Source organism: Anser brachyrhynchus (genome assembly GCF_964034855.1).
Source record: "Anser brachyrhynchus genome assembly, chromosome: 14".
Lineage (NCBI taxonomy): Eukaryota > Metazoa > Chordata > Aves > Anseriformes > Anatidae > Anser > Anser brachyrhynchus.
Genome location: NC_137709.1, coordinates 16,355,236 through 16,380,420, shown reverse-complemented (window position 1 = coordinate 16,380,420; position 25,185 = coordinate 16,355,236). Strand labels below are relative to the sequence as shown.

At 37.6% G+C, this 25,185-nt stretch overlaps 1 protein-coding gene across 46 annotated transcripts in view; it reads left to right on the top strand.

Annotated features, from left to right (window-relative positions):
• TENM2 (teneurin transmembrane protein 2) overlaps positions 1-25,185 on the top strand; it is a 1,469,731-nt gene that overhangs the window by 1,100,085 nt on the left and 344,461 nt on the right. For 2 of the 46 annotated variants that reach the window (XM_080555549.1, XM_080555548.1), the window contains exon 1: positions 18,316-18,965. The exons of 42 other annotated variants lie outside the window; for them this stretch is intronic. In XM_080555549.1, coding sequence (XP_080411675.1) covers positions 18,920-18,965 — 46 coding nt within the window. In that variant the 5' untranslated portion in view covers positions 18,316-18,919. Of the gene's footprint in view, positions 1-18,315; positions 18,966-25,185 lie in introns of those variants that run through there. 2 more of the 46 variants (XM_080555551.1, XM_080555550.1) reach the window with 1 other exon arrangement.

The window sequence follows — 25,185 nt, the reverse complement described above, 5'->3', positions numbered from 1 at the left end:
CTCACTACTGTTTCATCTGCACTAGAAACAGATAAGGCAACTAGAAAGAGTTTCTGAACCTTACTCTAGTATTAAAGTGTGTAGCGCTGTTTTTAGGTCAATAATCTTGCTTTAGAGATCTTCCTTGTTTTTAAGCCTGTAGCTGGTCAGGAACTGCTACACGATCTGTAGAATGCATAACGCATTTTAGCATTTTGAGCTCTTTATTAAAGATATTTCTGTTTAGTCTGACTTTAGTAGATGTGTGAGGAAAAAACAACACGAGGGTTTTCTTGCATTGAATAATATTTTTTTTGTTGGATTTTGGATTTCATTTCTGTGTCTGTTTAAACTTGGGGGGGAGTCATTTCTTTTGCATTCCTCGTGTTTGTCAGAGCAGGACACGTTTGGCAGGACAGGGTTGTTTTTATTCTTTTGGAAAATGTCTTAAAACACCAGTCTGAGGTGAAAGAAGAATCAGTTGATAGCGGGTATTCTGTAGGACTCTGTCTTTCTTCTTTCCTCAAAGACTGAGCTAATCTCTGTGTCAACTTGAGTGTCCTAATTTATAACTCAACACCCTTAGGCTTTATTCCTGCTCCCCTTCCAAGTAATTGACATGTCAATGAAAATGCAAGAGCAACCCCCCATGGGTAACAGGGATACTGAGACACTGCTGTTATCTTCTCTTCAAAGGATCTCTGGAAATGCTTTCAATTGATCCATTGCTGAATGCCATCTTTTACTTTGTGTCAGTCCAGAAGCAAGAGGGTTTTCTTTTAATTGAGCCTTTTTTTTTTTTTAACCAACATGCGTTGTGTTACATATGCAAAGATTTATTGTTCTGTATTGATTATACACAGCAGAACAATATGCAAAATGAAAATAGTTGGTGTTGTTGAATCATTATTCTAGTCAAACCAAAAGTAGCAATAAGGAAAACCTTCAATATATACGAATTGTTTTCAGACCTTGTCAGATTTCTGTTAACTTAAACAGATGGAGTCAAATTTGTAAACATCAGCTCATGGTAGGTTTTGCAGGTGTTTGACATCTGTCTCAAATATTCAATGGCATGTCCACACAGCCTAATCAGCATATTCAAAAATCAAAAATGCATATATAAAGCAACAATGACTAGTTCATAAGTATGAACTGTAAGAAAATTTTTGTTATCCCATGGGGATTAACTGCTTGTGGGAAAACTCTGCTTCATCACCACATTTTCATTTGATTTTTCTTCTTCCTATTGTAAAGATACACTGCACAGAAATATAATGTGCTTGATGTAGTGCCATAGCATACTTAATAGATTTAGGCAACACAGTTCTCTTGGGATCATTATTTACATTATTTCCTACTTTTTGCTTATATTCTGCTTGTGTTTTTAACCTCTCTCTGTTCCATAAATTCCATAATTTCATAATTCCATAAATTTCAAAACCTTTTTAATGGCATTTTAGGGTACAGATTTACCAAGGGAAGGAACTCTATTCCTTTTATTTGACTTTTCAATTTTGATTCTTGAGAAACTTGTTTTTGACTAATTTGAATGTACTTAGAATTTTTCTACTCTGTTTATTTTATGATAAAACAAGGAAAAATATTTTGGGAATAGCCAATTCATTTTGTCTTCCAGAATTTGGTTATCATTAATACTGTTCAGCTTGTAGAAGTTATGTTTTGCCATATTATTTTTTAATCAAAAGTTGGACACACTCACAATTAAGAGAAAATTTAAAAGATCCAACCCAAATGCTTCTTTAAAAGAGAGGAGTTGAAACTGGGTCAGGGTAATGAAATAACAGGGTAAATACCTTGGTAAAAGGTGACTTGATAAAGAATCTTGGACAGCTGAATATTGTTCCAGGGGAAGTGTGTATTCCATTTTGAAACCTGTAAATTTTAAGTCTGTATACTAGTTCACAAATACTTTATCTTGCAACAATATATAGATCACAACTAAAACAGTGTAATTTACATAAGCATATAAATCAGAGAGAGCAATTACAAGTTCCCTTTCATGAATTGTATTTGTCTCATACCTAGTAAATACTTTACTATAGTTGATCCTCATTGTTTAGAGACCGAGTAGCCTTAGCAAACTCACTTCATACTTTAGCAATAGCTTATCAAGCTTGTCAGTTGAATGGTAGTTTTTTTTAAAATCAACAGTAACTATTTCCTGACCTCCCAAGTAATTTAATCAATTTATTTTCTATTTCCTCTTCCATAAAATGGGAAAAATAATAACACATGCAAATTCAATGTAAAAATGCAGAGAACAATTTTTGCCAATTTTGAGATCCAGAATGGCTATATCCCACTGCGTTGTACTGGTTAGAGAAGAATTTCTCCGCTGTTTTAATCTTCTTTTATGCAGTGCAACCCACTGAAGTCATAAAACCATCAAAAATGTTTATGATGGTGACTGAATTCCGAAACTTCCTAAGATTGTAGATAACTGTGCTAGCAACAATAGCTGTAGTTAAGCTATAGTTACTCCAGTTTATTCTACAACCAACGCATAACCAGAATGAAACTTTCTTTTGCAGGTATATATGGAGTTTAACAATATACTAAACATACGAAAACTTGTATTTAGGATATGCAGAGCAAAATAAAAAAAAATAATAATCCTAGGTCCACACCTAGCCATATGATAAGATTTGGAAGACTCTGTGTGGATATTGGGAGATCATCTAATTTATTTCTCTCATGTAAATTAAAATTAATGCTTTTAACATACAGTCACAAATAATTTTCTTTTATTCCAGACTGTAATGTAAATGATAGTGTGTCAGTTTTATTATCCCTGGATGTGTTTACTTGCTAGATCAGAATTACAACCAGGTGGTACCATCTTCTCACAATAATTTTACTTCCCTTTGAATGAGAATGGCTCATTTGAAGTTTGTGAAAGACATATCCGTATGGAATTCATAGGATTTCATGTTGTGATACACCAAGAAGGCTTGCTAGAAATTGCCTGTTTCAGGCTGATGATGCAAAACTAGACATCTGTTAAATTAACATCTATCTAACATTTTTGCCTTTCAGTCAAATGTATTCAAAAAATTTAAATCTTTTTTAGCTGTCAAAACAATCTGTCACAAGATATTTATTTTTTTTGTATAATGGGTTACTTAAGGAAAGCAGCATATGGTTGAATGAGCTGCACCTATGCTGCAGCTTTCCCAGATCTCTACTACCTTTAAACTACTGGATAATATACATACTTTAATGATTACTTTTGAAAATTTGGATAAGTAAAGCAGAACTATATATGCTTAAGTTATTGGATCCCTTTCAAGTTTCTCTTTAAAGAGGGAAAAGAAAGAAAGAAAAAGAAAACCAAAATTCTAATGTTAATTTTGGTTAAAATCTTAAAAATGCCCTCCTGCCTTTTTGTCTTATAACAGTCCGTAGGATGATAAATATGCTTCCCTGCAATAAATTACAGCATGAACAACCCTGTATTCACCTGCAAGTTTGTTTCTTTGCTTAATTTAAGACATTCATTACTTCTGACATAAAGGAGGATGTAATAACACATTATCAATCACAATTATATACAATTTTAATAGAATCAGTAATAATGGATCCTAATAATGACCAAAACAAAAAAGCCTTCAACACAATATTTACTGCTGTACTGTGCTAGATTCCATCAAAATATGGCTTGTGTACCTTGCTAACGTACATGGTATGCTTTTTAACCCTTTCAGTCATGGCATGGTCTGCCCTGTCCTACTCTGCAATAATACAATAATCCCTGCAATAATCCTGCCCTCATTAAAGTCAATGGGACTGCTGCATCTAAATCAGTGAAAACTACATGGGCTGCTTATTTTACTGTATTTTCTAACAGATAGATACAATAGAATTCTGATTTTAGAGCTGTTTTAATTTTTTATTTCAAATAGATTTGTGTACATTTCTTCTACTTCTAGGTTTTGATTTATGTTTGCTTGAACAATGAGTTTTTGTCTTGCTTTGCTTTTTTAAGTCCCATAGCACATAAAAAGCATGTGTGAATATGAGATACTTTGCTCTGGGAATAGTCAGTAGCTTTGTAGACGGGTGAGATTGGAAGTACTGAGGATGTGACATACTTCACCTCTGGGGAGACAAGCAATGTGTCACCCACACCACTACAGCCCTTCAGGGAACATCTTGTGTTGCTCATTCATGGTGTAGTTTTGCATTTCATTTCAAAGTGGGAAGAGCATTGTATAAAAATACTGCAATAAATCACTGTAATCCATTAGTTATTAATAGTTTTTTTTTAAGTGCCCCAAAAGGATTATCTATGGGCTTCCACGTCAGTATATTTTCAGAGACACAGCATTTGAACACTGAGAACATATGGGGACATACACTGCAGAAGTCATTCACTTAAATGTCACTTTCATGTTAGATTCATCATCTAATTTTAATATGTAGAATGCCATGAATATGTTTAATTGTAGTTTGCTTTACAGTCAGTTGTATTTCATACTACTGACTGCAATCAAAAGACATGTGTGTTAATTATATATATATATATTTTTTTTTTGAAACTAGTTGTTTTATTTTAGTTTTAAGAGATATGCTGTGTGTATAACATGCTCTAGAAACTTGAAGTTTTGGGGGGAGATTTTAGAAACAAGTTTACTTTAGTCAAGACTTAATTACAGTGAGATAAATGGTGCTAGTATCAGAGGAACAGTGAAATGAGAACCTTTCAGGTCACATAGTAAACGTTGCTAAAGCCCTGTTGACTTCAGTGGAGTTTATAGCGGTTTTGGATTTGGGCATGTAGGAATGAAAAAAATGCCAAGCACACCTGAGCACCACCAGGCAGCAGTACCCTCCTCTCCTTGCATCCGCTCAATGGTAGCCTACCTCCTACCTCCTCCCTCCCCTCCTCACAGAGAGCTCGCAGTGGGCTCGGAGCAGGATGGGTGCTGCTCGGAGCAGGATGGGTGCTGCTCAGATGCACCGGCTGGTGTGCAGGCAGTAGGCCTAATGCAACAGGCAGTTGTGAATTGCCTTCAGTCGTGTCAAAACCCTTCTGTCAGGAGGGACAACAACTTTGGACCCTTTTCTGTATTCATCTTACAGGTTTTGTGAAGCTTTGAGGAACTTCAGACCGTTGAGAATCCATGACATTTGTGTGTAACTAGCTAACTAAATATTTCAAAGAGGGGCCGGCAGATAGGCAGCTTTCCTTGGAGTAAAAATGTACCAATGTTAGTGCTTGATTTCTAAAGCCATTTCAAGCTCAAAAGAAAGGAATTTGGTCTTCATTATGGAAGCCATAATTTCCTTTTCCTCTTCATTACTGCTACTGTGTCTAGTCTTTAAGAGTCATAAAATACTTTGTGCAATAATATTAAAGTATTGATATTTTTAGGTGCAACAGACTGTGACAAGCCTGAGCATGAGCCTTGTCTTTTCTGGGCAGTGGCACATTGGCTATAACCTTTAGCAAAGGTGATAATGATCTTTACAGCCTCAGAGCTGTACTGAAAGTCCACTACTGGAACAGGAAAAGTAGGTATTTGTGTGAATCTTTAGAGTTTTGTTTGTATGAGTTTTTTGTTTGTTTGTTTTTCTACATTGCTTAATAAAATGAAACCTCTGCTTTTGTTTGATATGCTAATAGCAGTCTCTTTTTGTTTGTTAGGGAAATCCTTATTATGTTCAAGCACTCCAGGGCTTCATTCTGATCTGACATTGCTGTAAGTGAATCAATTGATCCTAATGTCCTGTGATGCAAGTGCTGCCAGTCAGACACCTAAGTGTGCAGGGTCATTAAAAGTCTCCAGTTTACCTGTGCCAAGCCATGCCTTCTGTCCTGGGCTGCTGCTGCACCGTGCGCACTGCCATGTCTCGTACTCTCCCTGATAACCCTTCATTTCTAGCTTCCTCTTCACCTTCCTCCCACCTCTGCAAAAGGTACTAGTGGCTAAAGACAGATTTTTCTGAAAACTCTGGAAAATGGTCAGTGTGGGTTTTTTGCCCACACTGAAACTGAGAACATATCACTGCTAACTGCAGCTCAGCACTCCCTGCTACCTACAGCTGGAATTACATGTGTTCTGAGCTCCAAGCTGCACCTAACAGGTATATATATTTTCACCGGTTGGCTGCCCATAAGCACCTGGGCAGACTGGATAGGATGTGTTGTCTTTTAGCCACTGGCAGGCCGATCAATGGATTTTTTTTTTCTTGCTAACTACAAAATTGTGCTGGCTGTGTTAGGAAATACCATTTCAGCTAGGGAAAAAACAATGCATGCAGTAAACCCCCAAACCCTCCAATGTTCAGAAGGATAGGTGATGTTTCTTTAGGCATAGGTATAAAAGAAATCTGAAGAGCAAGGAAATGATTTTATAGTGTTTTTACCTTAAAACGGGAAATGGGATGCTGGCTTTCCCTTTATTCCTTTCTTCTCTTTTTGTCTTTGTTTGTTGTTTGTTTTTACTAAGTACTGATCTGAAGAAGCAGATTTGGGGAGCACTGTGCCAAGAGCAAAAGGATTATTTTAAAGACTTGTTGCTCAGCGTTGTTTATAGGAGTTTTGTGTTCCAGGAGCCTTCTAAAGTCATCAATGATTCAGTTCCTTACTATATTCATATTTGCTAGAATGAAACCTTGCTCTATCTTGAGGAGAAACATCCCTTAGAGTCCTTTACCTAGTGCAGCAGTTCCCAGTCTTTTCTAGGTGAAACCTTACCAGAGAAAATTGGCAGTGACATTTCTCCCTGGATCTAGCTTAACATCTTCTTATTTTCACCAGGACTCTGTTTCTTTCTCACTTTTACCTCTGTGTCTCAGGATTGCGACTGCTTCCTCGGTTGTCTATGCCGAGACTCACTGGCTCTGCTACAGCCCAAGAGCAGAGCAAGCAAGTCACAATGCTAGGTCTAAATGCATCAGACTGACTCTAAGTGAAGCTTTTGAAGGCATTTCAGAATGTGCTTGCTAGCATAGTCTCCTTCCAGCATTTTCTTTTCTAGCATATTTTCCATGCATTAAGACTTAAAAGTTGGCTGAAGCAAGATGCTTGGGTGCCATGCCGTGCCCTGCCTGTCATATAAGCATCATGCCTCAGCAGGTGAGGAACTGTTACACTTACGCATGTGGCATTCGAAGTAACTATGTTCATAATCATCTTTGGGAATACATGAATATTGTTTTCTTACATGTGTAGTAGGTTAACACTTTGCCGAATAATCATAATGAGCAAATTGAAAATTTTGTGTAAGCATTAGTTATTAAACCCTTAAATGGACGTATAAGGTATCATTACCGCCATTATATTGACCACATGAAAGATAATTCTTTCCCATGTTCCGGCAGTGAATCACAAACTGAGATGTAACTTGAACTCCAGAGCTCTGGTTTCAGTTATGGCTTTTGCATGCCTTAACAAACCGACTCCCAGGAGTTGAATGCAACTTTTCTGAACAATAAAAGTATTCTTGATTACATTTTTTTCACGTCATCACACTAGAGATGAGTTATTAGTACTAGCCATGTGTTTTTTTGGGGTGTGGTTTTTATTACTGCAAATAACATTTTTTGGATCTAGGATGACTTCTGTAAGTATATTAGTAGTTGTAACCTTAGGTATTGTTTTGTGCTTTCAAATTACTACAGCAAGATATCATCTGAAAAGTGAAAGGCTATGTTCAAATGCTGTTGAAAGTTAAACCCAAGTGGCAAAGAAATGTCCTACACAGTTGATTACAATCACGTTTGTGTATAGGATGTTATTTTTGTATATTGCTCTGGTCAGTTTATAACCATTAAGAAGGAATTGCACATAGTAATGTGTTTAGACTCCAGGGAACTCAGCTGGCCTGTATGTTATAATTTTTACTTGTTGTTTCACTTCAGGACAGCATATGGAGTCATTATCCACTTAATAAACGAAACAGATGCAACCTCCCTTTCCACTTGGTGACTGTTGGTGTGGGAGTGGGCAGCATCTATCACCTGTGCAGACTGAGAAATGGAGGTTCCATCAGGGCTCTCATTTCTGTCTTCTCCAAGGACAGCTGTCTTTGTTTGTTTGTTTGTTTGTTTGTTTTCTCTCCCTCTTATTTTCTTACTGCCTAGAGTAATGAACCTTCCCTAGGAATGTACAGGTGATGCAATGGCAATGTCCGCTTGCACTGGTAAAGAGAGCAGCACACTCCTGTCCCTTATGGCCCATGTGTGTAATGTTCTTCAGTGTATAATGGCTGGCACGTTGCATGTGTGAGTCTGGGAGATGCATGTGAGAAAGTAAGAAAGATGTAACCGAGGAAATAAGTTCAGTGTAGTCTGAGGTCATAAGGGAACTAACTAGCTGAGGTAAGATTCCATGTAATTGCTTTGCTTAAAGATTGCAACAGTTGAATATTGAATGAGCTCGTTGTAGCCAGAGCAAAAACATTTCCATGTCTGCACATTGTTCTTTGGAATATGTACTGATTCTGCATGTCCCTGTCTCCCTCTGTTGTTCAGTTTCCTACTCTTTTTTTCTGTGCTTTTTGATGTGTTATATATTTGAATCGTAATCAAGTGGCTAACAATGCAACTATATTTTGATAAGGTGTTATTTGATTATAACAATTTGAAGCTTTTAGTTCTGATCGGACTCATTTTTTCACTCTGCAGTGATGTAGTTAAAAATTCACTGGAATCCTGCTTTAAAAATTGTTCATCTAAAGTGAAAACTGTATACCTTAATTGTTCATTCACGTTACTAACTATCAGCTGCATTAATTTTGCTTTTTATGCATGAGCAAAGCTCACAGACTATACCTGTATAGTATGTTATTTTCTCAAAGAAAAAAAAAGATCTGTTTATACAGGCACCTACAGCATCAGCCCTGTCATGCTGATGGCTGTGGCTAGACAGCATTGCCATTAGCGTTAGCCCTTTGGCATCACTTTTTGATCAGCGAGCCCTGCTGAGCGGTTCTGGTATTCCTCACACATTGCAGCCATAACCGGTATCCAGAGGGTCTCTGCTCTCTTCTTCATGGAGCTCTCTCTCACTTCAGGCATCGCCAGCTCTGGTTTATCTCAAAGACTACCCTTCTTTCTTGCCATCACTCAGGAGGGCCTTCTGGCAGTCGCGCCCAGCTCCACAGTGTTTCAGGCGCTGCTTCACACGGCCACGACACCAAATAGTTCTTGAGTTCATCTAAACTGGCAGGCCGGGCCATCGCCTAAGAAGGTCGTGGGCTTGTTCATGCCTTTGCCTTCCTCTTCTGGTACAGACTGTTCATTTTTTCGTCTTCCCCCTAAAATCTAGGTGCTAGAATCCTGTCCTTCAGGGCTGTGGCAGGGCCACCCCACTTCTCCTTCACTCCCTGAGGTGAGTGCGGCCTGCAGCAGGGCGGGAGGGAGGCAGTGCAGGGCAGTGTGTAGGCCGGGAGTCTCCTCCGAGAGGGCAATGGGAGTCAGGGGCTTCCTCCACAGCCAGGCTGAGCTTGTACATTGTGCATTTAAATCTGAGTTAAAAAATAAAAAAATAAACAGCCACCCAACCAAACCAAAGCCAGGACTTTCTTGAAAAACCCATCCTTCCCTTTTCCTAAATCTTCAAACGGATGCTTAGTTCTCTCAAATGGCAAAGCGCAGGCCAGGGGGCAGCGAGGTGGCAGGGGGAGACTTGATTTCTTTCAGCCTGACCCCTGGGCAGCTGGCAGGGTTATCTGGGTGATAGAGGGACTGCTCCAGCAGTCCCAGTGCTCAAGTCTGTGCTGTGACAGAGGTTAAAGCCTTCAGTGTGATGCCTTCGGCCTCCCAGCCCTCCATGTAGATATGCCCGTGCGGCTGCCTGCAGCACACTTGTAACAGCCTGGCGGGCAAAGCAGTGGGCATGTAGCTCAATAGCTTGTGCACCGTGTCCTGCTTACTTGCTGTGCAATAAATACTCGGTGTCAAAACAAAATTTATGAATGTGTGACAGGTTAGTGATTAACACAACTCTAGTATGGTACATTCAAGCGTTCTGTTAAGCTTAGGTGTAGAGATAGGTTGGTCTCACTGACTTACCTCAACATACTTCACCTTCTAGGTTAAGAAAGGTTCCAGGTGTGGTGTTGTGAAGTACCTATGTGGTAGCCTAATTTCATGAGTTGCACTGAGACCTTTGAGCAAGGTTCTCTGGTGGTATGGGTGAGCAGTTCCTCACTCCCCACTCTGGTAGCCGAGGTCTTACCACGGGTACTGCATGCAGTCCAGACTCCAGCTGGTCGTTTCACTGCATGTAGAGCTGTTTGGGGATGGCACCTCGCTCCAGAAATGCAAGGCTGTCGATTGATTTTGCACGGATGTTATTTCAGCAGCATATGTAAGGGAGATGTATGCATCTTTATTGCCGGGGGGTGTTCCTGAACTAACTTTTTCTTCTTGCTGCCTTTATGGTAAATGCTTGCTTTCTCTTGTGAGTTTTAAATGTCAGCAGATTTTGAAAGTATTTCAGTAACACTCTTTCATTGCTCTTGAAGGATTTCTTAAGAAGCATATAGAAATGTTTCCATTCTGGTGAATAACAGAACATGAAATAGAATTACGTATTGAATCATACATTCCCTATGACGATTGGGTTTGGTTAATTTGTATCAAACTAAGATGCATTTTAAAAATAAAATTCACGGTACAGTTTGTTTCATCACACTTTCTTTTTTTTTCTCATCTTGGACATGTATTGTTTGATGTCAATTGATGCTCTGTGAATTTGGTTAACAGAAAATCTGTTAGAGTTGAGACTAAAACTAGGTGATACAATCGAGGTAAGAGGAGCAACAGAATGTTTAAAATATCCATTATGATCCACATATTGCATGATTGCGTTCACATCCTTTATACTAAAAAAAAAAAATCATAACAGCATAGCATTGTTTTATATGATTATAGTTGTTTTGAAGTTTTAATCAGCAGAAAATGTAGCATGAATAAGAATTAAGGTTATATAAACTTTCATTAGGGATCCAAACATTTTCCCATTGAGGTCAATAAGCACAGTTTTAATGGAGTATCGGGGATGAAAACAAAGAAGCTAAAAAACTAAGAATTTTTTAATGCAATGATACCCCTCTCTGATCTCTTCGACAGTAGTTCTTTTACAAACCAGCTGTTATCTCTAAATACTCCTCATAGATAGGGGAACTGACAGAGAGAGGAAGAACATTTTAAAGAGCACTAAAAGAAGGTATCAGGAGGCTCTGGGAAGGAGGAAGTGGAGGCTGTTGAACAAATTGAGCTTTTATAGCCTCTGGCTATATAGTCTGGCATATAGTCACTGGTTTTTCCCCAAGACTGGGGCCCTTAAATGTCATGCTTTTGGTGTTGCGCATTAAGATGAGCACTCTCCAGGAAATGTGTGGTGACTATTATATTGTATAGTGTAGTTCATATCTATTCTTGGCAGCTTCCAGAGGTTTCTTAGATATTCAGCATCTGAAATTGTACTGTTTTATCCCACATTTCATAAGCATCAGATTATTGCAGGAGAGAGTTGTCTGATAAGTCAAGTTTTGAATTGCTTCTGTGATTTTCAGTTTTTAGCGTTCTCTCCTGTGATAATTGTTATAATAAACTGGTTAGGTGAAAAATGTTAAAATTAAAAATAGTTGTCAGTGTTTTTTTATATAACAACTTTTTCACTCTGACAGAAACTCTGTTTACTGCAATGCTTTTGCTCTGATGTCTCAGAATTCACAAAGTTGAAGAACATTCCAAATAGCAGCCAGATAGTTCTCTAGTTCTCCACTGACACATTCTCAGTCGAGTTTCCATGGAATCAAAATCTGTATATTCTGAAGAAGAAAAGATTTAGGGGAAAAAAAACATTGGGTGTTATTATTACATGTTGTTTATGTTTTAATACAGCATGTTACTTGTTACAGATATTTTTAAGAGAATGAACATATCTAAAAAAGACATATCTAGCTATTTATAATGTGATCTGGGTATATTTCAGTTGTCTTAAAACCAAAACTAAAGTGTGCCTTTATTTTTTTTCTATTTTTAATCATTCTAATTTGTAATATTTTTGCTTTTTATAGAACTTTAGGTATTTATATGCTTTAATGAACATTTCTGACACTTTTTAACAGTTTGCTTAAAATGCTGTCTTAAAGTTCTCAAAAGTCAATCGTGTTGTGTTCCTGCTGTTCTCAGCATTCTAAGCAGTACTTCACATTTACCAAATTTTTTTTTACTCTCTTCCTTCACTATGCATTCGCTGTTTCTGATGTGACAGAGATAAAAGACAAGAACAGGTGTTTTGTTTCATACCAAAGGTTAATCAAAACAAATATCCTATGTCTGATGAGAGCTGATGGCATGCCAAGAAATGTGTTTTAAGGGTGTTTTTATTCACCATGTCAAGCCTTCTTGATGGAATTTTATTCTGTGCTCTGAACCAAAACAGATGGATTGCAAACCAGACGTTCTTGAAGCTACCTACTTATTATTATTATTATTATTATTATTTAATTATCTAGTTTAGTCATTGTATAGATACAGCATTAAACTGTTTAAGAAAAAAAAAAAAGGCTTATAATTAAGTCTCCACAAATATTCATGCAGCAAGAAGGGATTGTGCTGGTGTTATATACACTGTTGTTAGGGCATTGCTTGTAAAGCAAACTGCCGTGTTTCTTACTTTGCCACTTCTGTGGTAATTGGTGGTGGTGTAAAGTTAACATGTACATCATGGGTGCAAAAACTCAAGGCTTGAGAATTGTCTAGGAGTCTCTTAGAGGTAAGTGGAATTTTAGGTGCTCTGTTGCAGGACGTGGCTATTCTGTTTCAGCATTATGTGAGACAGTTTCAAGCACTTCCTGAATTCTCAGGTGTTTGTTAGTTGTAGGGTGAGGCCTAACCCCGTAAGACCTTTGCACTGTAAATATGAAAATTGGAGTTCTGGTGTGAAAAATATGGATCAGGACATATGTAAAGAGGAGCAAGTGTTAAAAAGTAAAGCCTTTGTCTGTGTTTCCCACTTCTTCTACAGTACCCTGCATTAGAGGTGGAAACCCATTTTTCTCTTTTCACCTTGAAACTTAATAATAATAATTATATATGTATTTTAATTTCTTATTTCTTACAGGCTTATTTTGTCATCTTAGGGAAGTCTTCCCCATTTGGAAGAGTATTAGGCATCTTTGGCGCATGGCACAGATCAAGCTCAGCTCCAGGCAAATCAACAGCTCTTTGGATGTAGGCATAACAACAGATGATTTAAGGAGGTTTCTGGATTTGATTCTGAGCTTCCACATTATCAAGGAAATAAGATTGTTCCAAGACAAGCTCACAAAATGGCCACGTTTTTGACCAGCTCTGGTTATTAGGGAATGACAATGGTCGCATTTTAATTTGTTGACATAATTCTATTTTTTGGCATCCGTATCATAGGTGTAAGTATTATCATAGGAGCAATGTATAGAGCATCTGGAATTGAACTCGTAGCAGAAATAATCTGAGAATGGAAGTTTGCCTGAATATAGGTCAAGTTAGTGCATAGGAAACCAACACATCTTCAAAGCTGTGGCTCAGAGAACTACAGAATGCTCAAGGGTATACTTAAGGCATGAATGTTGCATATTAATTGAGAGGACTGGGCAGAAAACTCAGTTTTGTTCAGTTAAGTGTATTGCCCAGTACTCTAAAATTAATTGTGTGGTGTGTGATGCTATGTACTCTATTGTAGAGGTGTAGATCCTTACTTCCCAGCGAGAACTTCAATTACCTAGTAGTGAAGAAAATCCTTTATGATCCATATAGTTCCCTCTTGGAAGGTGGCTGTCGTCTTTGCAAGCAAAACATCTCTGCACAGTGTGACAGAGCTCTCAGGCCATGTTACAGGAATAAAGCGTGGCAGGCAGACCCGTACGTACCTGTAGGTAACCTATTCTTTCCACCCGTAAGGTTAACTGAGGCACAGAAGGCTCATACGAACTGGCTGCCATAGGTATAGATGAAGATAATCAGTTTACTGTTGTTTTAAAAAGTGTAAATCTTCCGTGAGAGATATTTTAGAAATTGTACCGATGACAACCTTAAAAGGCCCTAGCGTGTCACTGTGTACAGAGCTACAGCTGTAGAAAAAAATTGTAAACAGAAATGTACCAAGCAGATAGCAGTGTAAGTTGGTGTCACTGAAGTCTGAATTTTGAAATGTCATTTTTATCTGTATTTCTGTATAGTTTTACATGTAAATGCAATGGAAAAATTTACATGTCCTTTTGAATAAGTGTTCCTGAATAACCAGAAACATACAGATTATTTCCTGTTTTAGTTGTTCTTCAAGTAAAAATTACAAAAGTATTGATTGATTTCCATTCATTCATGAAATAGCTGATTTCATAATAAATTAACACTTCTTTATGATATAGAGAAAACTAACACCTAACTTTTAGTGTTAAATTTTAGTTGTTATTGCTTACTGAGCTAACAATAATAAGGATCAAAGATTATTTCAGTAGCTGTTAAGACATCTTTATGACTCAGAGTCAAATTATCAGCTGCTTCTACTGGAGAAGTTCCTACTGGTGTTTTCTCTTTGTTTTCTTTGCATGACACTTGGCTATTTCTTCAATAGTATATCTCTATTAGTTGTACATCAATTCATTCAGCCATGCGTGTAGTGTTTGGACCAAATGGAGGTTGTAAAGAATGTTAATTTACCATGATGCTGTCACATGTATTCAGTTAGGCTCAAAAAGCAGTATTTAGGTGGTTTTATAATTCATACCAGCTACAGCATCGCATTTGCCTTCACTGTGCCAGGTTACATGTAGCTCATGTGTGTTCAAAGTCCTTAACTTGTTCCTCTCACTAATTAAACTGATGATGCTTTTTCTACCATGCCAATTCATCTTTTGTCATAAATTGGACACTGGGACGTAGAGTATAGACAATATAAGGCATAAGGTATTTTCTGATACGCTGTGCCTCTCTTTTAGTGCTTGTGCTACACAGTTGTATTTCCTTTGAGTGAACAGCTAGGTCTAGGGAACAGTGGCTGGGGAGGGATGAAGTGCTGTTCTGCTTTTGTAATGATTATGGTTTAAGAGGATGACCCAAAGGTGTTATTGAAACAAAGATTGTGGGGGGAAAAGGCAATATGTTTTATTAAACCAACAGATGTAACTGGAAAAAAAGAATAGATGCTTTCAGACACGGTCTTTCTTCAGGTCTGAAACAGAAGAAACAAAAAGCAAAACAAATCAGTTCGGTGTTCATGCCATCCAACTAGGTGATCGGTAAAGAAAATGTCTTTGCTAGATGTAAGTACAGAAGGATATTGGAAAGGGGCTGTGGTCAGTAGCTCTTCTGCATGGCCAGAGGCTTTCAATTAACTCCAAAGGATATATAGAGCATGACTTTTTCTGTCCAGTAGTCCCTTTAATAGGTGACAGCTCGACAGAAGTACTTTTGTCATCCTTTGCTGCTGTACTTCCCCATAATTTGTTGTCATGACACTCCGTGTTCTAGATAAAACTGTTGATGCAGTTTGCCAGCAGGAGGGGTGCAGGGAGGGGGATTCACGATCAGTTAACCAGGGAAATGTTTTGAATGTCAGTTATGTTATTTCTTCACTATTCTATTATTATGCAAGGTGTAAGTCACAGACTTAGAGTATGGATTTGCATGCAGGCTGCTTAAATCCTCGACCTAAAACATTCAAGGAATGGTCCAGCTTTGTAGCAGAGTGGAGAAGTAAGGGATCAGGAGGTGTTCTGTGATTCAAGTTGAGTTGACTTAGTCGGATTGGATTAACAAATTAATTGTTGGAAAACTCGAGTTGTTTTGTTTGTAGTGGTGAGTGTATAAAAAAGGGCTGGAAATCAATTATTAGTATCTCTGCACAAAATAGCATGACTAGTATGTTTAGTTGTGTAGTTATTCTATAACATTCAGTGGTATGGTTTCTGTACCTAGTGGAGTACTGCTGGAGGAAGCTCAAGGAGAAGCACATTTCATTGCAGTAATATAGTTTTTGTGTTGATGTTAGCCAAGACCTAGTTTGTCTTATGGAAATGTCGCCAGTTTGTAGAATAACTTACTTCCATAGGAGAACAACTTGATTTCCTCACTGGAGCTGTCAGGATTTAAGCAGTTCAGTGTCCAAACATTTTTAGTTCAAACACAAGATCAGTCCTCGTAGAGAAGAATTTATTTGGTAGTACATGAGCTTATGCTTCGTTTTAGCCACTTGATCTTGTGTCTTTTTTGAAAAGGGAAGAAAAAAAATTGTATGCATGTTCTCAAGCTTTTTGTTGACCTTGAATGTAAATAGAGATTTTTGATTGCATTGTGAATTTGTTGATATGCCTGTGAGAATGAAGAGATACTTCTAGAAGTGTACATGCGTGGTTTTGGGTTTAGATAATTGTCATGAATATAACCTAGCACATTGTAAGATACGTAGAAACTGCTTATCAGGGCTACCATGATAAAAGGGAAATAGACAGGAACGTTTTTTCCCCTCAGTTTGTTCCCTCTTTATTATTACTCATTTTACGATAAGTGACCTCAGGCGTGTATATATGCATGCACATACAGAAGAAGTGAGCTTCTTATGGGAACTTGAGACCTCTTTTTTATCTTCACATGTTATTTACCTTCATGTCTGAGAGAGAAAATGGCAAGCCTTTAAAGCAGCTGCATTGCTCAAGCTAGATCCCTTACAGCAGCAGAGCAGGAATAAATACTTGATATAAATTACCCTGCAAAATGCTCTTCTACTGGGTCAGGCTAAAGGTGTATTGGTACTCCATGGGAAAGATGTGTAAATGCCCAGTGTCCATATGATTTTTTTTTTCTTTATAATTAAGAAATCACCTGAGCTTATGTGATGGTGGTTGCTCAAGATTCATGAGAATCTGATTTTAATGCATCTGTATTTATGAAGGTGTATTGCCACCCCTCGGGACAAAATGATAATGTGAAACACTAACAATTGCAAGTTTAGAAATAAGTGTGGGGCTTGCGGCAGTCTTCAATCTTCAGCTTTACAAGAAATCCAAAAACTGGACTGTGCCTGCCCAAAGCTTAATGTGTGGGTTTGTGTTGAGATTCTTAATACTCTTAGAGAAACATCAGTTCTTGAAAACCTTCTGGCACAGTAACAACATTTAAGTATTCAGGGTTGAAATTGGTTGTTGATTCCTTGATAATCATTTGTGAATTCACCTTCATAACCTCCTTTCTAGAATTGGGAAGTCTTTACAAAAGGAGATAGCGAGCTGTTAACACTTTTTCTTTTTTTTCTTTTTTTTTTTTTTTTTTTTTTTAAGCATTTAGGTACCTTTAGACCAGGGTGCCTAAAAATAGCTCTACATGACTTGCCTAAACTAACACAGATGTGTGCTGTACATTTGAGCTCTGGATCCAGATTTCCAGCATCTTATGCCCCTGACATAGTCCTTCCTTTTCCCTAGTGGAGTTGAGATGCTAGGACCCCCAGGGAGGCCCAAACAGGATGCTGCAGCAAAGGGAAAATGCATTGTGTCTTTCAGGTTTGTTTAGCTTTCTGCTGTCCCCTTAACCTTACGTCTCCGTGTGACAACCGAGTCTGACGGAGCTCGCGTTGGCTCAGCAGGCAAGGATGGTGCCTTTAGCCCAGACGACCCATTGGCAGTGGGCCAGCAGCCTGCTGGGCTTGACCTGAACATGATATAAGCACAGCAAATGGAAGAAGCTCTTCTAATGTTACAAATGCTGTATATATAAAAATATATATTATAAATAATAATAATACAAACCTGATCCTTCATGAAAATGAGCCCTACTTGTATGAGGATTTACTGTGGGGATCTTTTCTAAGTGACTAGGAGTTCATAATTTAATTTGACATTCTAAATTTAGCACTTAGCTTGTAATTGCTTTTTTAAAATCCTAAATCTGATTCCATCTTTGACTGATTCCTTTAAAAATGTTAGTTCTGGGTCACTTTTTTGTCTCCTCCCACTACTTAGTGCAACTTCATGGCGAAATAACAAGGTGCCTAGAAGAAAATGTCTGTACGACCTCTTTTCTGAAACAGATTTATCAATGCTAATATGTTTTGTTGCTATGAAAACTCAGTTATCAACATTAAACATTTGTTCAGTCATTTGTTTATCGGTGGCAGTTTGTTAGGAGTTATAAGTGGAATTCCATCTGCCAGTTAAACTATATCGTAAATTGCTGTAGCAATTAGCAGCTCCTGGGCTGGCGGGGGTGGGGGCCGGGGAGCGGCTGTCTGTCCTAACGGGCACAGGAGCTGAATTGCACCTAAATGCACCTCCGAAGGTGGCTGAGGGCGATCTCAGGTACACTGCTCACGAGCGTGCCAGTCGGGCGCAAACAGGCACACATTGTGATTATCTCAGTTTTCAAACCTGGAAGAGGCAAGAGTGTGTTGCTAAATGAGAGAGGCAGTATGTCGTGCTCGCCGAGATAAAAACAGAAGCTGCCAGACACTTTGGCTTTATTCTGTGAATCCTCTGCTTCCAAACTCTCCTATCTTTTCTCCATGCTCATTCTCCCTTGCATTCTCATTCTTTCTCTTTCTCTCGTCGCTGTCTCGATCTCTCTCTTATTGTTCTCTCCCTCTTTTCCCGTCTTTGATGCACATACGTTGTCACATTTCATTGACTCTCCCCTCTTCTCTGTTCTTACACTTACGCCTAGTGGTGCTTTAGCCAGAGCTTGCAGCCTCTCAGGCGAGTTTTAGTCATGTGTGAAGCTCAGTTTGATCGAGCGCTCCTTTTCTGCCTTTTCACTCTTGCAAAAGATTAAAAGGTGGCGTCACATCGCTCCCCTGCTCTTTCCCGCAGGAGGGACTTAAAAGGGACAACAAAAACTAATCACTTTCAATACGCGTTTTCTTGCAAAAAAGGGGGACTTAGCTGTGCAATTTGAGGCTGGTGGTGAGGATTGGGAAGGCTAGAGGATGCTTCATACTGCTAACAAGGGAAGGAAGCCTTCAACTGAGGCAGGTAAGAAGTGCCTGGATCCGGTGTTTCACAGAGTGGCTTGATCGGAGCGGTAGGTTTTCAGCAGATTTTTCAGATATTGTAGCTGAGGAAAGCAACTGCAGCAAGAGGCAGCATCGGTGCTGTATCAGATTCCTTTTGTTTAAGATTTAAAGTATGTGCTGTAAATTGAATTAGAAATGGCTTTGCAAAGAAGCTGTATTCACACCGAATGATTTTTCCCTGTTTCTCTGTGTATCAAAATAAAACAGAGCCGGCTTTTGTGAGAGCTGGACTTTGCTTAGGGTTAAATTCAGTGTTTGAATGGGAACGAGAAAAGCTTTTGAGTCTTATAACCTTCTAGGGGCTTGGCATTCTGCAATTTGGTTACAGCAGCTGAACTAAAAATTAATTGTACTTATTTGCTATTGATTTGCTAAGGTAAAATCTAGCATCGAGTTTAGGTCTAGGTGAATATGGTTTGTTTGCCTGGCATTTCATCAGATGAATAGCTATACCCTTTTAGCCATACTGTAGAACCTATTTCATGTTTATGTTTTGTAAATTGAGATTAAGTATCATCCTGAATGAAATACGTGACTAAAACTCATAAACTGCATCTGTGTTTAGTAAAGCAATCACCAAATTAGAATAATGGATTTATGTCAGTTGTCAAATGGAGTTAACTCTGAAAGTGCTGTCCACAAGTACACTTGGATTACAATAAAGGGCTTTCTGTATAACAGTTATTGAGAGGAGCTAATTTATCAGGCGAAACGTCTGAACTTAGGTCTTGTGATACCATAAAATTATATAGCTTAGAGTGTGTGTGGTTTGGGGAAACGTGTCCTTTTATTCTATATAAAAATGCATTCAGGCTATATAGGGATTCCAAAAGGAAAAAAAAATACTTGTAATTTTAAAATGTTACATGCTGGTAAGTGCTTTTTATTCACAAGTGAAATATTTAGCTAGTGGGACTTCTGTGTCTGGTCTTCCCTGGCTTTGGTGCTTTTTCCTCTGCCTACATTTCTGTGCATTTACAGTTGCTGTCTGTGTGAGCAAACTAGGACCGAACAGAAGGAAGGGATTCTGTGAGCAGCAGTGTTCTGAATTCATTGTCATAGTGGAAAGTGAGCAGGCATTCAAGGATAGTTAGACCTTTATTAGGGTTTCAAAGGAAAGCAAACAATATTGCAGTGATGAGAGTTACTTGTAAAAGTACAGTGCTAATTAACTGTCTCTGAAAGCGGAGCTAGGAAAAGCTAACTTGATATTATAAGCTGTCAGAGTAAACATTGTTTAATAGGTAGATTTTAGAGTTGCAGACCTACAAATGGGCACACTGCAGATGGAAATTAATATGTTTACTTGAGAACTTTTGTCTTTGTGCAAGTTTAGCCTAATGACTCAATCCTGCATGCAGATCCATGAATGCACAACGCTATGTACCTTGTAAAAAGCAGTGGCAGTGCTTTCTGCGTACGTTCACAGTAGCTGATTTTACAAGATAGGCAGTGACAAGGCACCACATAGCTGAATGGGATCAAGCCCCTAGGGAAGTCTAGTCTCCCATCAGTGTGCAGGGACTTCATGTGTTACTACTTCTACCTTCAGTGGCAGTTACTCATGTATATTCATCCTCATATAAAGGGACAGATTTTTTCTGAGGATGTATAATCAGACAAAAGAATCTGTAAATGTTTCACTGATTTATGGTGGGCATTTTTATTCTGTAAAGCCAGTTTTGTTGAGTTTCTGGCATTGGCATTGCACCTCTTTTTCTCCTTTCAAAATTTTTCTACATGTTCTTCCAAGCTCCTTTGATGGTTCAGATCTGTTTTTACTGCGTGTTGGATCAAAATGAAATTGAGGAACTTGTCCAACAAAAATGGAAGTCTTGGATGTAACATGGTATTGTAAATGTTATCTTGTGACTTAACTGAAGTAAATCTAAGTGTAAATGGTAGATGATTTTCAACATGGATTTGTCATTAAAAAATAAAAATAAAAATTGTTCCTTATGAAATGGCAGAAAACTAGGAGGCTGAAGGCGAGCTAACTTGATCTGTTTGAGCCTAGAATGCAGGATCTGAATTGCAGATCATTTCTCTCTCATTTTGGCATTCGCTAACTCTGCCCTACTAGATTTTAAATGAGTGATTAATATAAATAGCAGCATTTTACTGATGTTCCAGTAGATGTTGCTGGAGAGCAAAGCAAAGATTATTTGATAGAGGAAAAGAAATGCAGTGAGATTACAAAAGCCAAAGAAAAATCTCAAGGTAAATGGTTAGACAGGCTGTTGGTAGTTTAATAATATGAGACCAATACATTTTTGCATCATCATCTTAGATTCTATTCAGTCTGAAGAAGTACATATACTGAAATTGTTAGATTCATCACAACTGTGGTCTTTTATAGGTTTGTAGTTTTTACTTACCACTTTTAACATTTATCGCTAGTACTGCCGTTGTTTCACGTGCGTATTTTCTCCGATGAAGGGCTGAAAGATTATCCTTAAAAGCGTTATCTTTTTTAAAAAAGTTCACAAACTACAAATGCTCAATTATAAGTTAAGAAATGAAATACATCAGATCTCAAAATTAGTAGAATTCCAATGCAGCAAAGTTGCTTTATGTTGAACAGCAAGAGGTTACCAAATCAACACATAATACAATTTAAAAAAAAGTGAATTAGTACATTATCTTTCTTAACTATGAACAATAAAGACTTAACATCTTTTCTTTGATGTGCCTAAATTCTGAGAGAAATGCTCTGTTGTGGCTCACATTAATAAATTGAAGTAGAGTAACTAATGGCAAATGAGAGGACAGAAAGCTGTGATGTCCTATTCTGAAACTACTGTGTTATTAATTAATCAGATAAAATGATAAAGCAGTCCCAAAGGAGTGGAGGATTGTATATACAGGCACTAACTGATGCAATTTCAGGCAACCACTGACCTCTATCTGTGGGAATATTTATTTTTGGAGATGATCATCAACCGTAACTGATTTCAAATTCAAAACAATAATGTGTGTTGTGTTGTTTTTTTAACGCTAGCTTTTCAGGTAAAGTAGGATAAATACACAAAACTTGGTCTAGTCATAACTAGCAGGTGATTTCTCTGCATTCAGCTGGTTTGTGTATCTATTTGTACTGTAGCTAAACAAGGAAAACAAAAATTAGTTGAAGATCTTTTCAAGATTAGGTTTTGTTTTTAGAATTAACCTTACTATGAAGCACTGGAGGAGCATGGCTTCTTTTATTTTATTTACTTCGTAAAAAAAAAAAAAAACGGTTTCTACTTGTAACTGGGAAAAAAATGCAGGTAGAAAAATTTGTTGGCAATCTCTACAGTCATCTGTCTCATTTAGGTTGTAGATTATTTATTACAGTTTGGTTTTAATATTTTGTTTTGCTGTTATTTTTGTTACTCTCCCCCCTTCCTGCAGAGGCATGCACCAAGCTTTCTTCAATATGCCAAGCCTTAGGATGATGTGTTTTTTTCCATTCATTAACATTTTGTGTAATTTGTTGTTGGGTACTGAGTTTGGGCATGCACACAACTGTGTACATACTAAGGTTAATTCCTTAATCTTTAGAAAACTGTTCGCATACTTCATATGTTGAAGAATAAAATCCCACTGTGTCTCATGAGTATGCTTTTGGAAGCATCCATATCTATATGCATTTATTGAATTCATAAATGCATCTATATTCATTTATTGAATTGTCACGTGTAGGGTTTTTTTGCATTTTTGCTTAGGCTTAAAAGTTTGTAGGGTTTTAGAGTAAATTAGAATTGATAATGAGCCTTGTGCATCTCAGCTGGGCACATGCACAAATTCATAAGCACTTCTACGTATGTTTATTTTACAGTTCTATGTCATTCACAAAAAATAAACCTGCCTGTTATCAGTGAGAGAGTATTACCAGAATTATGTTCTTTTACCTTCCCTACTTTGGTTTACTTTCAGACTTGTCAGTTCAGTGAAATGGTACGTAATTCAGCTTAAAAGATCGTAATATGTCATCAGTTTTCAAAGAGAATTCCCTGTTGAAAACATTGGCAAATTCATTTTAAAGGCTTATGACACAATATAGCCCCAAGGAATAAACTTTTATCTTGGTATTTCTCAGCTCTCAAAGTCATGAAGAGAAAAGCAAGCCTACTCTTACAGTGGAATTCTGTTTACGAGTACACTATGAAAAGCTCAGGATAGCTGAACAGGGTAAATAATTCTGGACCCAGTCCAGTCTACTGCCACATTTCTCAGTAGTAGCAATATTGTCTTTCTGTGTTTGTCCATGGATGCACGTGTATATATAAACAAAGACACAAGTCTGAATCTATGTATTTTAATTTAAGCCTACTTCAAATTTAAACATAAATAGCTACTCTCGCATAATTGGAGTGCAGGATGAATGGATGTCTGTGAGTTTACAGTAAATTAGTGAGATATAAAGCCACTGTGTACATAAGAAAAGGTACAGCAGGTAATAGTAATGAATGACTTATCTAGGAAGATTGTTTCAAAATGCATCTATATAATTTGTTCCATCTGTGTGGTACTTACATTAAAGGTTGACATAAGGTGAGTCAAAAAATAAAATAAAGGATTTGGCAATGAAGTTGTCTTAAAGATGTTACTTCTAAAAGAAAAGACACAAATGTGTATATTTTTCTTATTTCTGCTGAAGCAACTCCTGAGTAACTTAAAGGAGCAGACATAGTTCCTCTTCTAGCTGTATTTTGTAAAATCTGTTTAGTTAACACAGTTCTTACTATCATTGTGCATGCAGCTTTTGAAAGATAAGAGAACGTGGTTACTATCTATAGCTTATAATAGTTTTAAGAAAATTCAACCCATAGCTCATAGCTGATTCCAAATCTAATAACGCTTGAATTGTTATCATTTGCAATATGATTACAGCAGTGCAAAACTTTTGTATTAAAAAAATAAAAATCTTTACCCCCCCCCCCCCCCCAAAAAAAAAAAAAGCTAAAAAGCTTTGAAAGTAGGACATTTTTTCAGATCCTTCACCTAAACTTATCTTTGTGGCATCCCAGGGGATAACGTGATGAAAAGGTATTGTACGGGTGGTCCTTCTCTATACAACACGAGCAGTATTGGAAAAAACCTTGTATATTTCTGACGTATTTTGATGTGACACTCAATACAAAGTATTTTCAGTTGGAAGATATGCCTTTTATATTTCATATGTTCATTTTGCATGTACTTGTGTTAATTCTTTTTCTTACACTTGCCCACAAAGTATTACTAAGCAGTGGCTCATAACAATGTCAGCTATGCTAACATTGTTGTGGAGGAACATATAGTCTTTTCTGTTCCCCTCAGTTCTCTTTGCTATTGGATTAATGCCTATTCTGAATAGGTTTTAGCTGACAAATCCAACTCCTTCAGCCCTTTCTGTTTCATCTAAATGTCAAACCAAACACAGGCTTGTGTACAGGTTTTTTTCCTTGGCAGCAAAATGGAGACAAGGAATCTGCTGCAAGATGGTATCATTTGGAGGCGGGGGGGGTGGGGTGGGGTGGGAATTGTTGGTGCTGAGTTAAGAGATTTTTATACTCTCCATACGTACAATAATGACTTCTTTCCACTAACTGGGAACTTACAGTTTGGTGGTGCTCCCTCTCTGGCTGTTATTCATTCTTAATGAAACCTGGATTATTTCAATATTTATATTGATATTCATACTTGCGGCTGAATTGTGTACATCCTGGAGAAGGAAGACAATGGTGTGGCTGGGCTAGAAGGACACAGGTGAAAGAAAAAAATAGCAAGAGATTCTTCGTATCTAGAAAATACAAGAAAAAACATCTAAGAACAATTCGTGATTAGAGCAAGAACTGTGACATCAAATACTACATAGAGATTTCTCTAAGGCTGATCTATTGTGACGTTGCTCAAGTATGTGTACGTGCACATAAATAATGTATACGTACCATACATATATACATACAGTCTCTAGAGGTCAGTAGAATGTAAGGAATGGGCAGATGTTCAGCTTCTAATATCAGACGTGGAGATGCAGCCTATCAGTTGTTGCTACCTAGCAAAGATGAATATGTCGCTAATGAAATTTGGAAGTGAAGTAATTAATCAGAGTTAACAAAGAGCTGAATGAAAGAGAATCATGTCTGTCTTGTTGCGGAAATGAGTGTAAATTATTTGTTTGGGGCAAATTCCTGATAAATGCTCATTTACGTTGT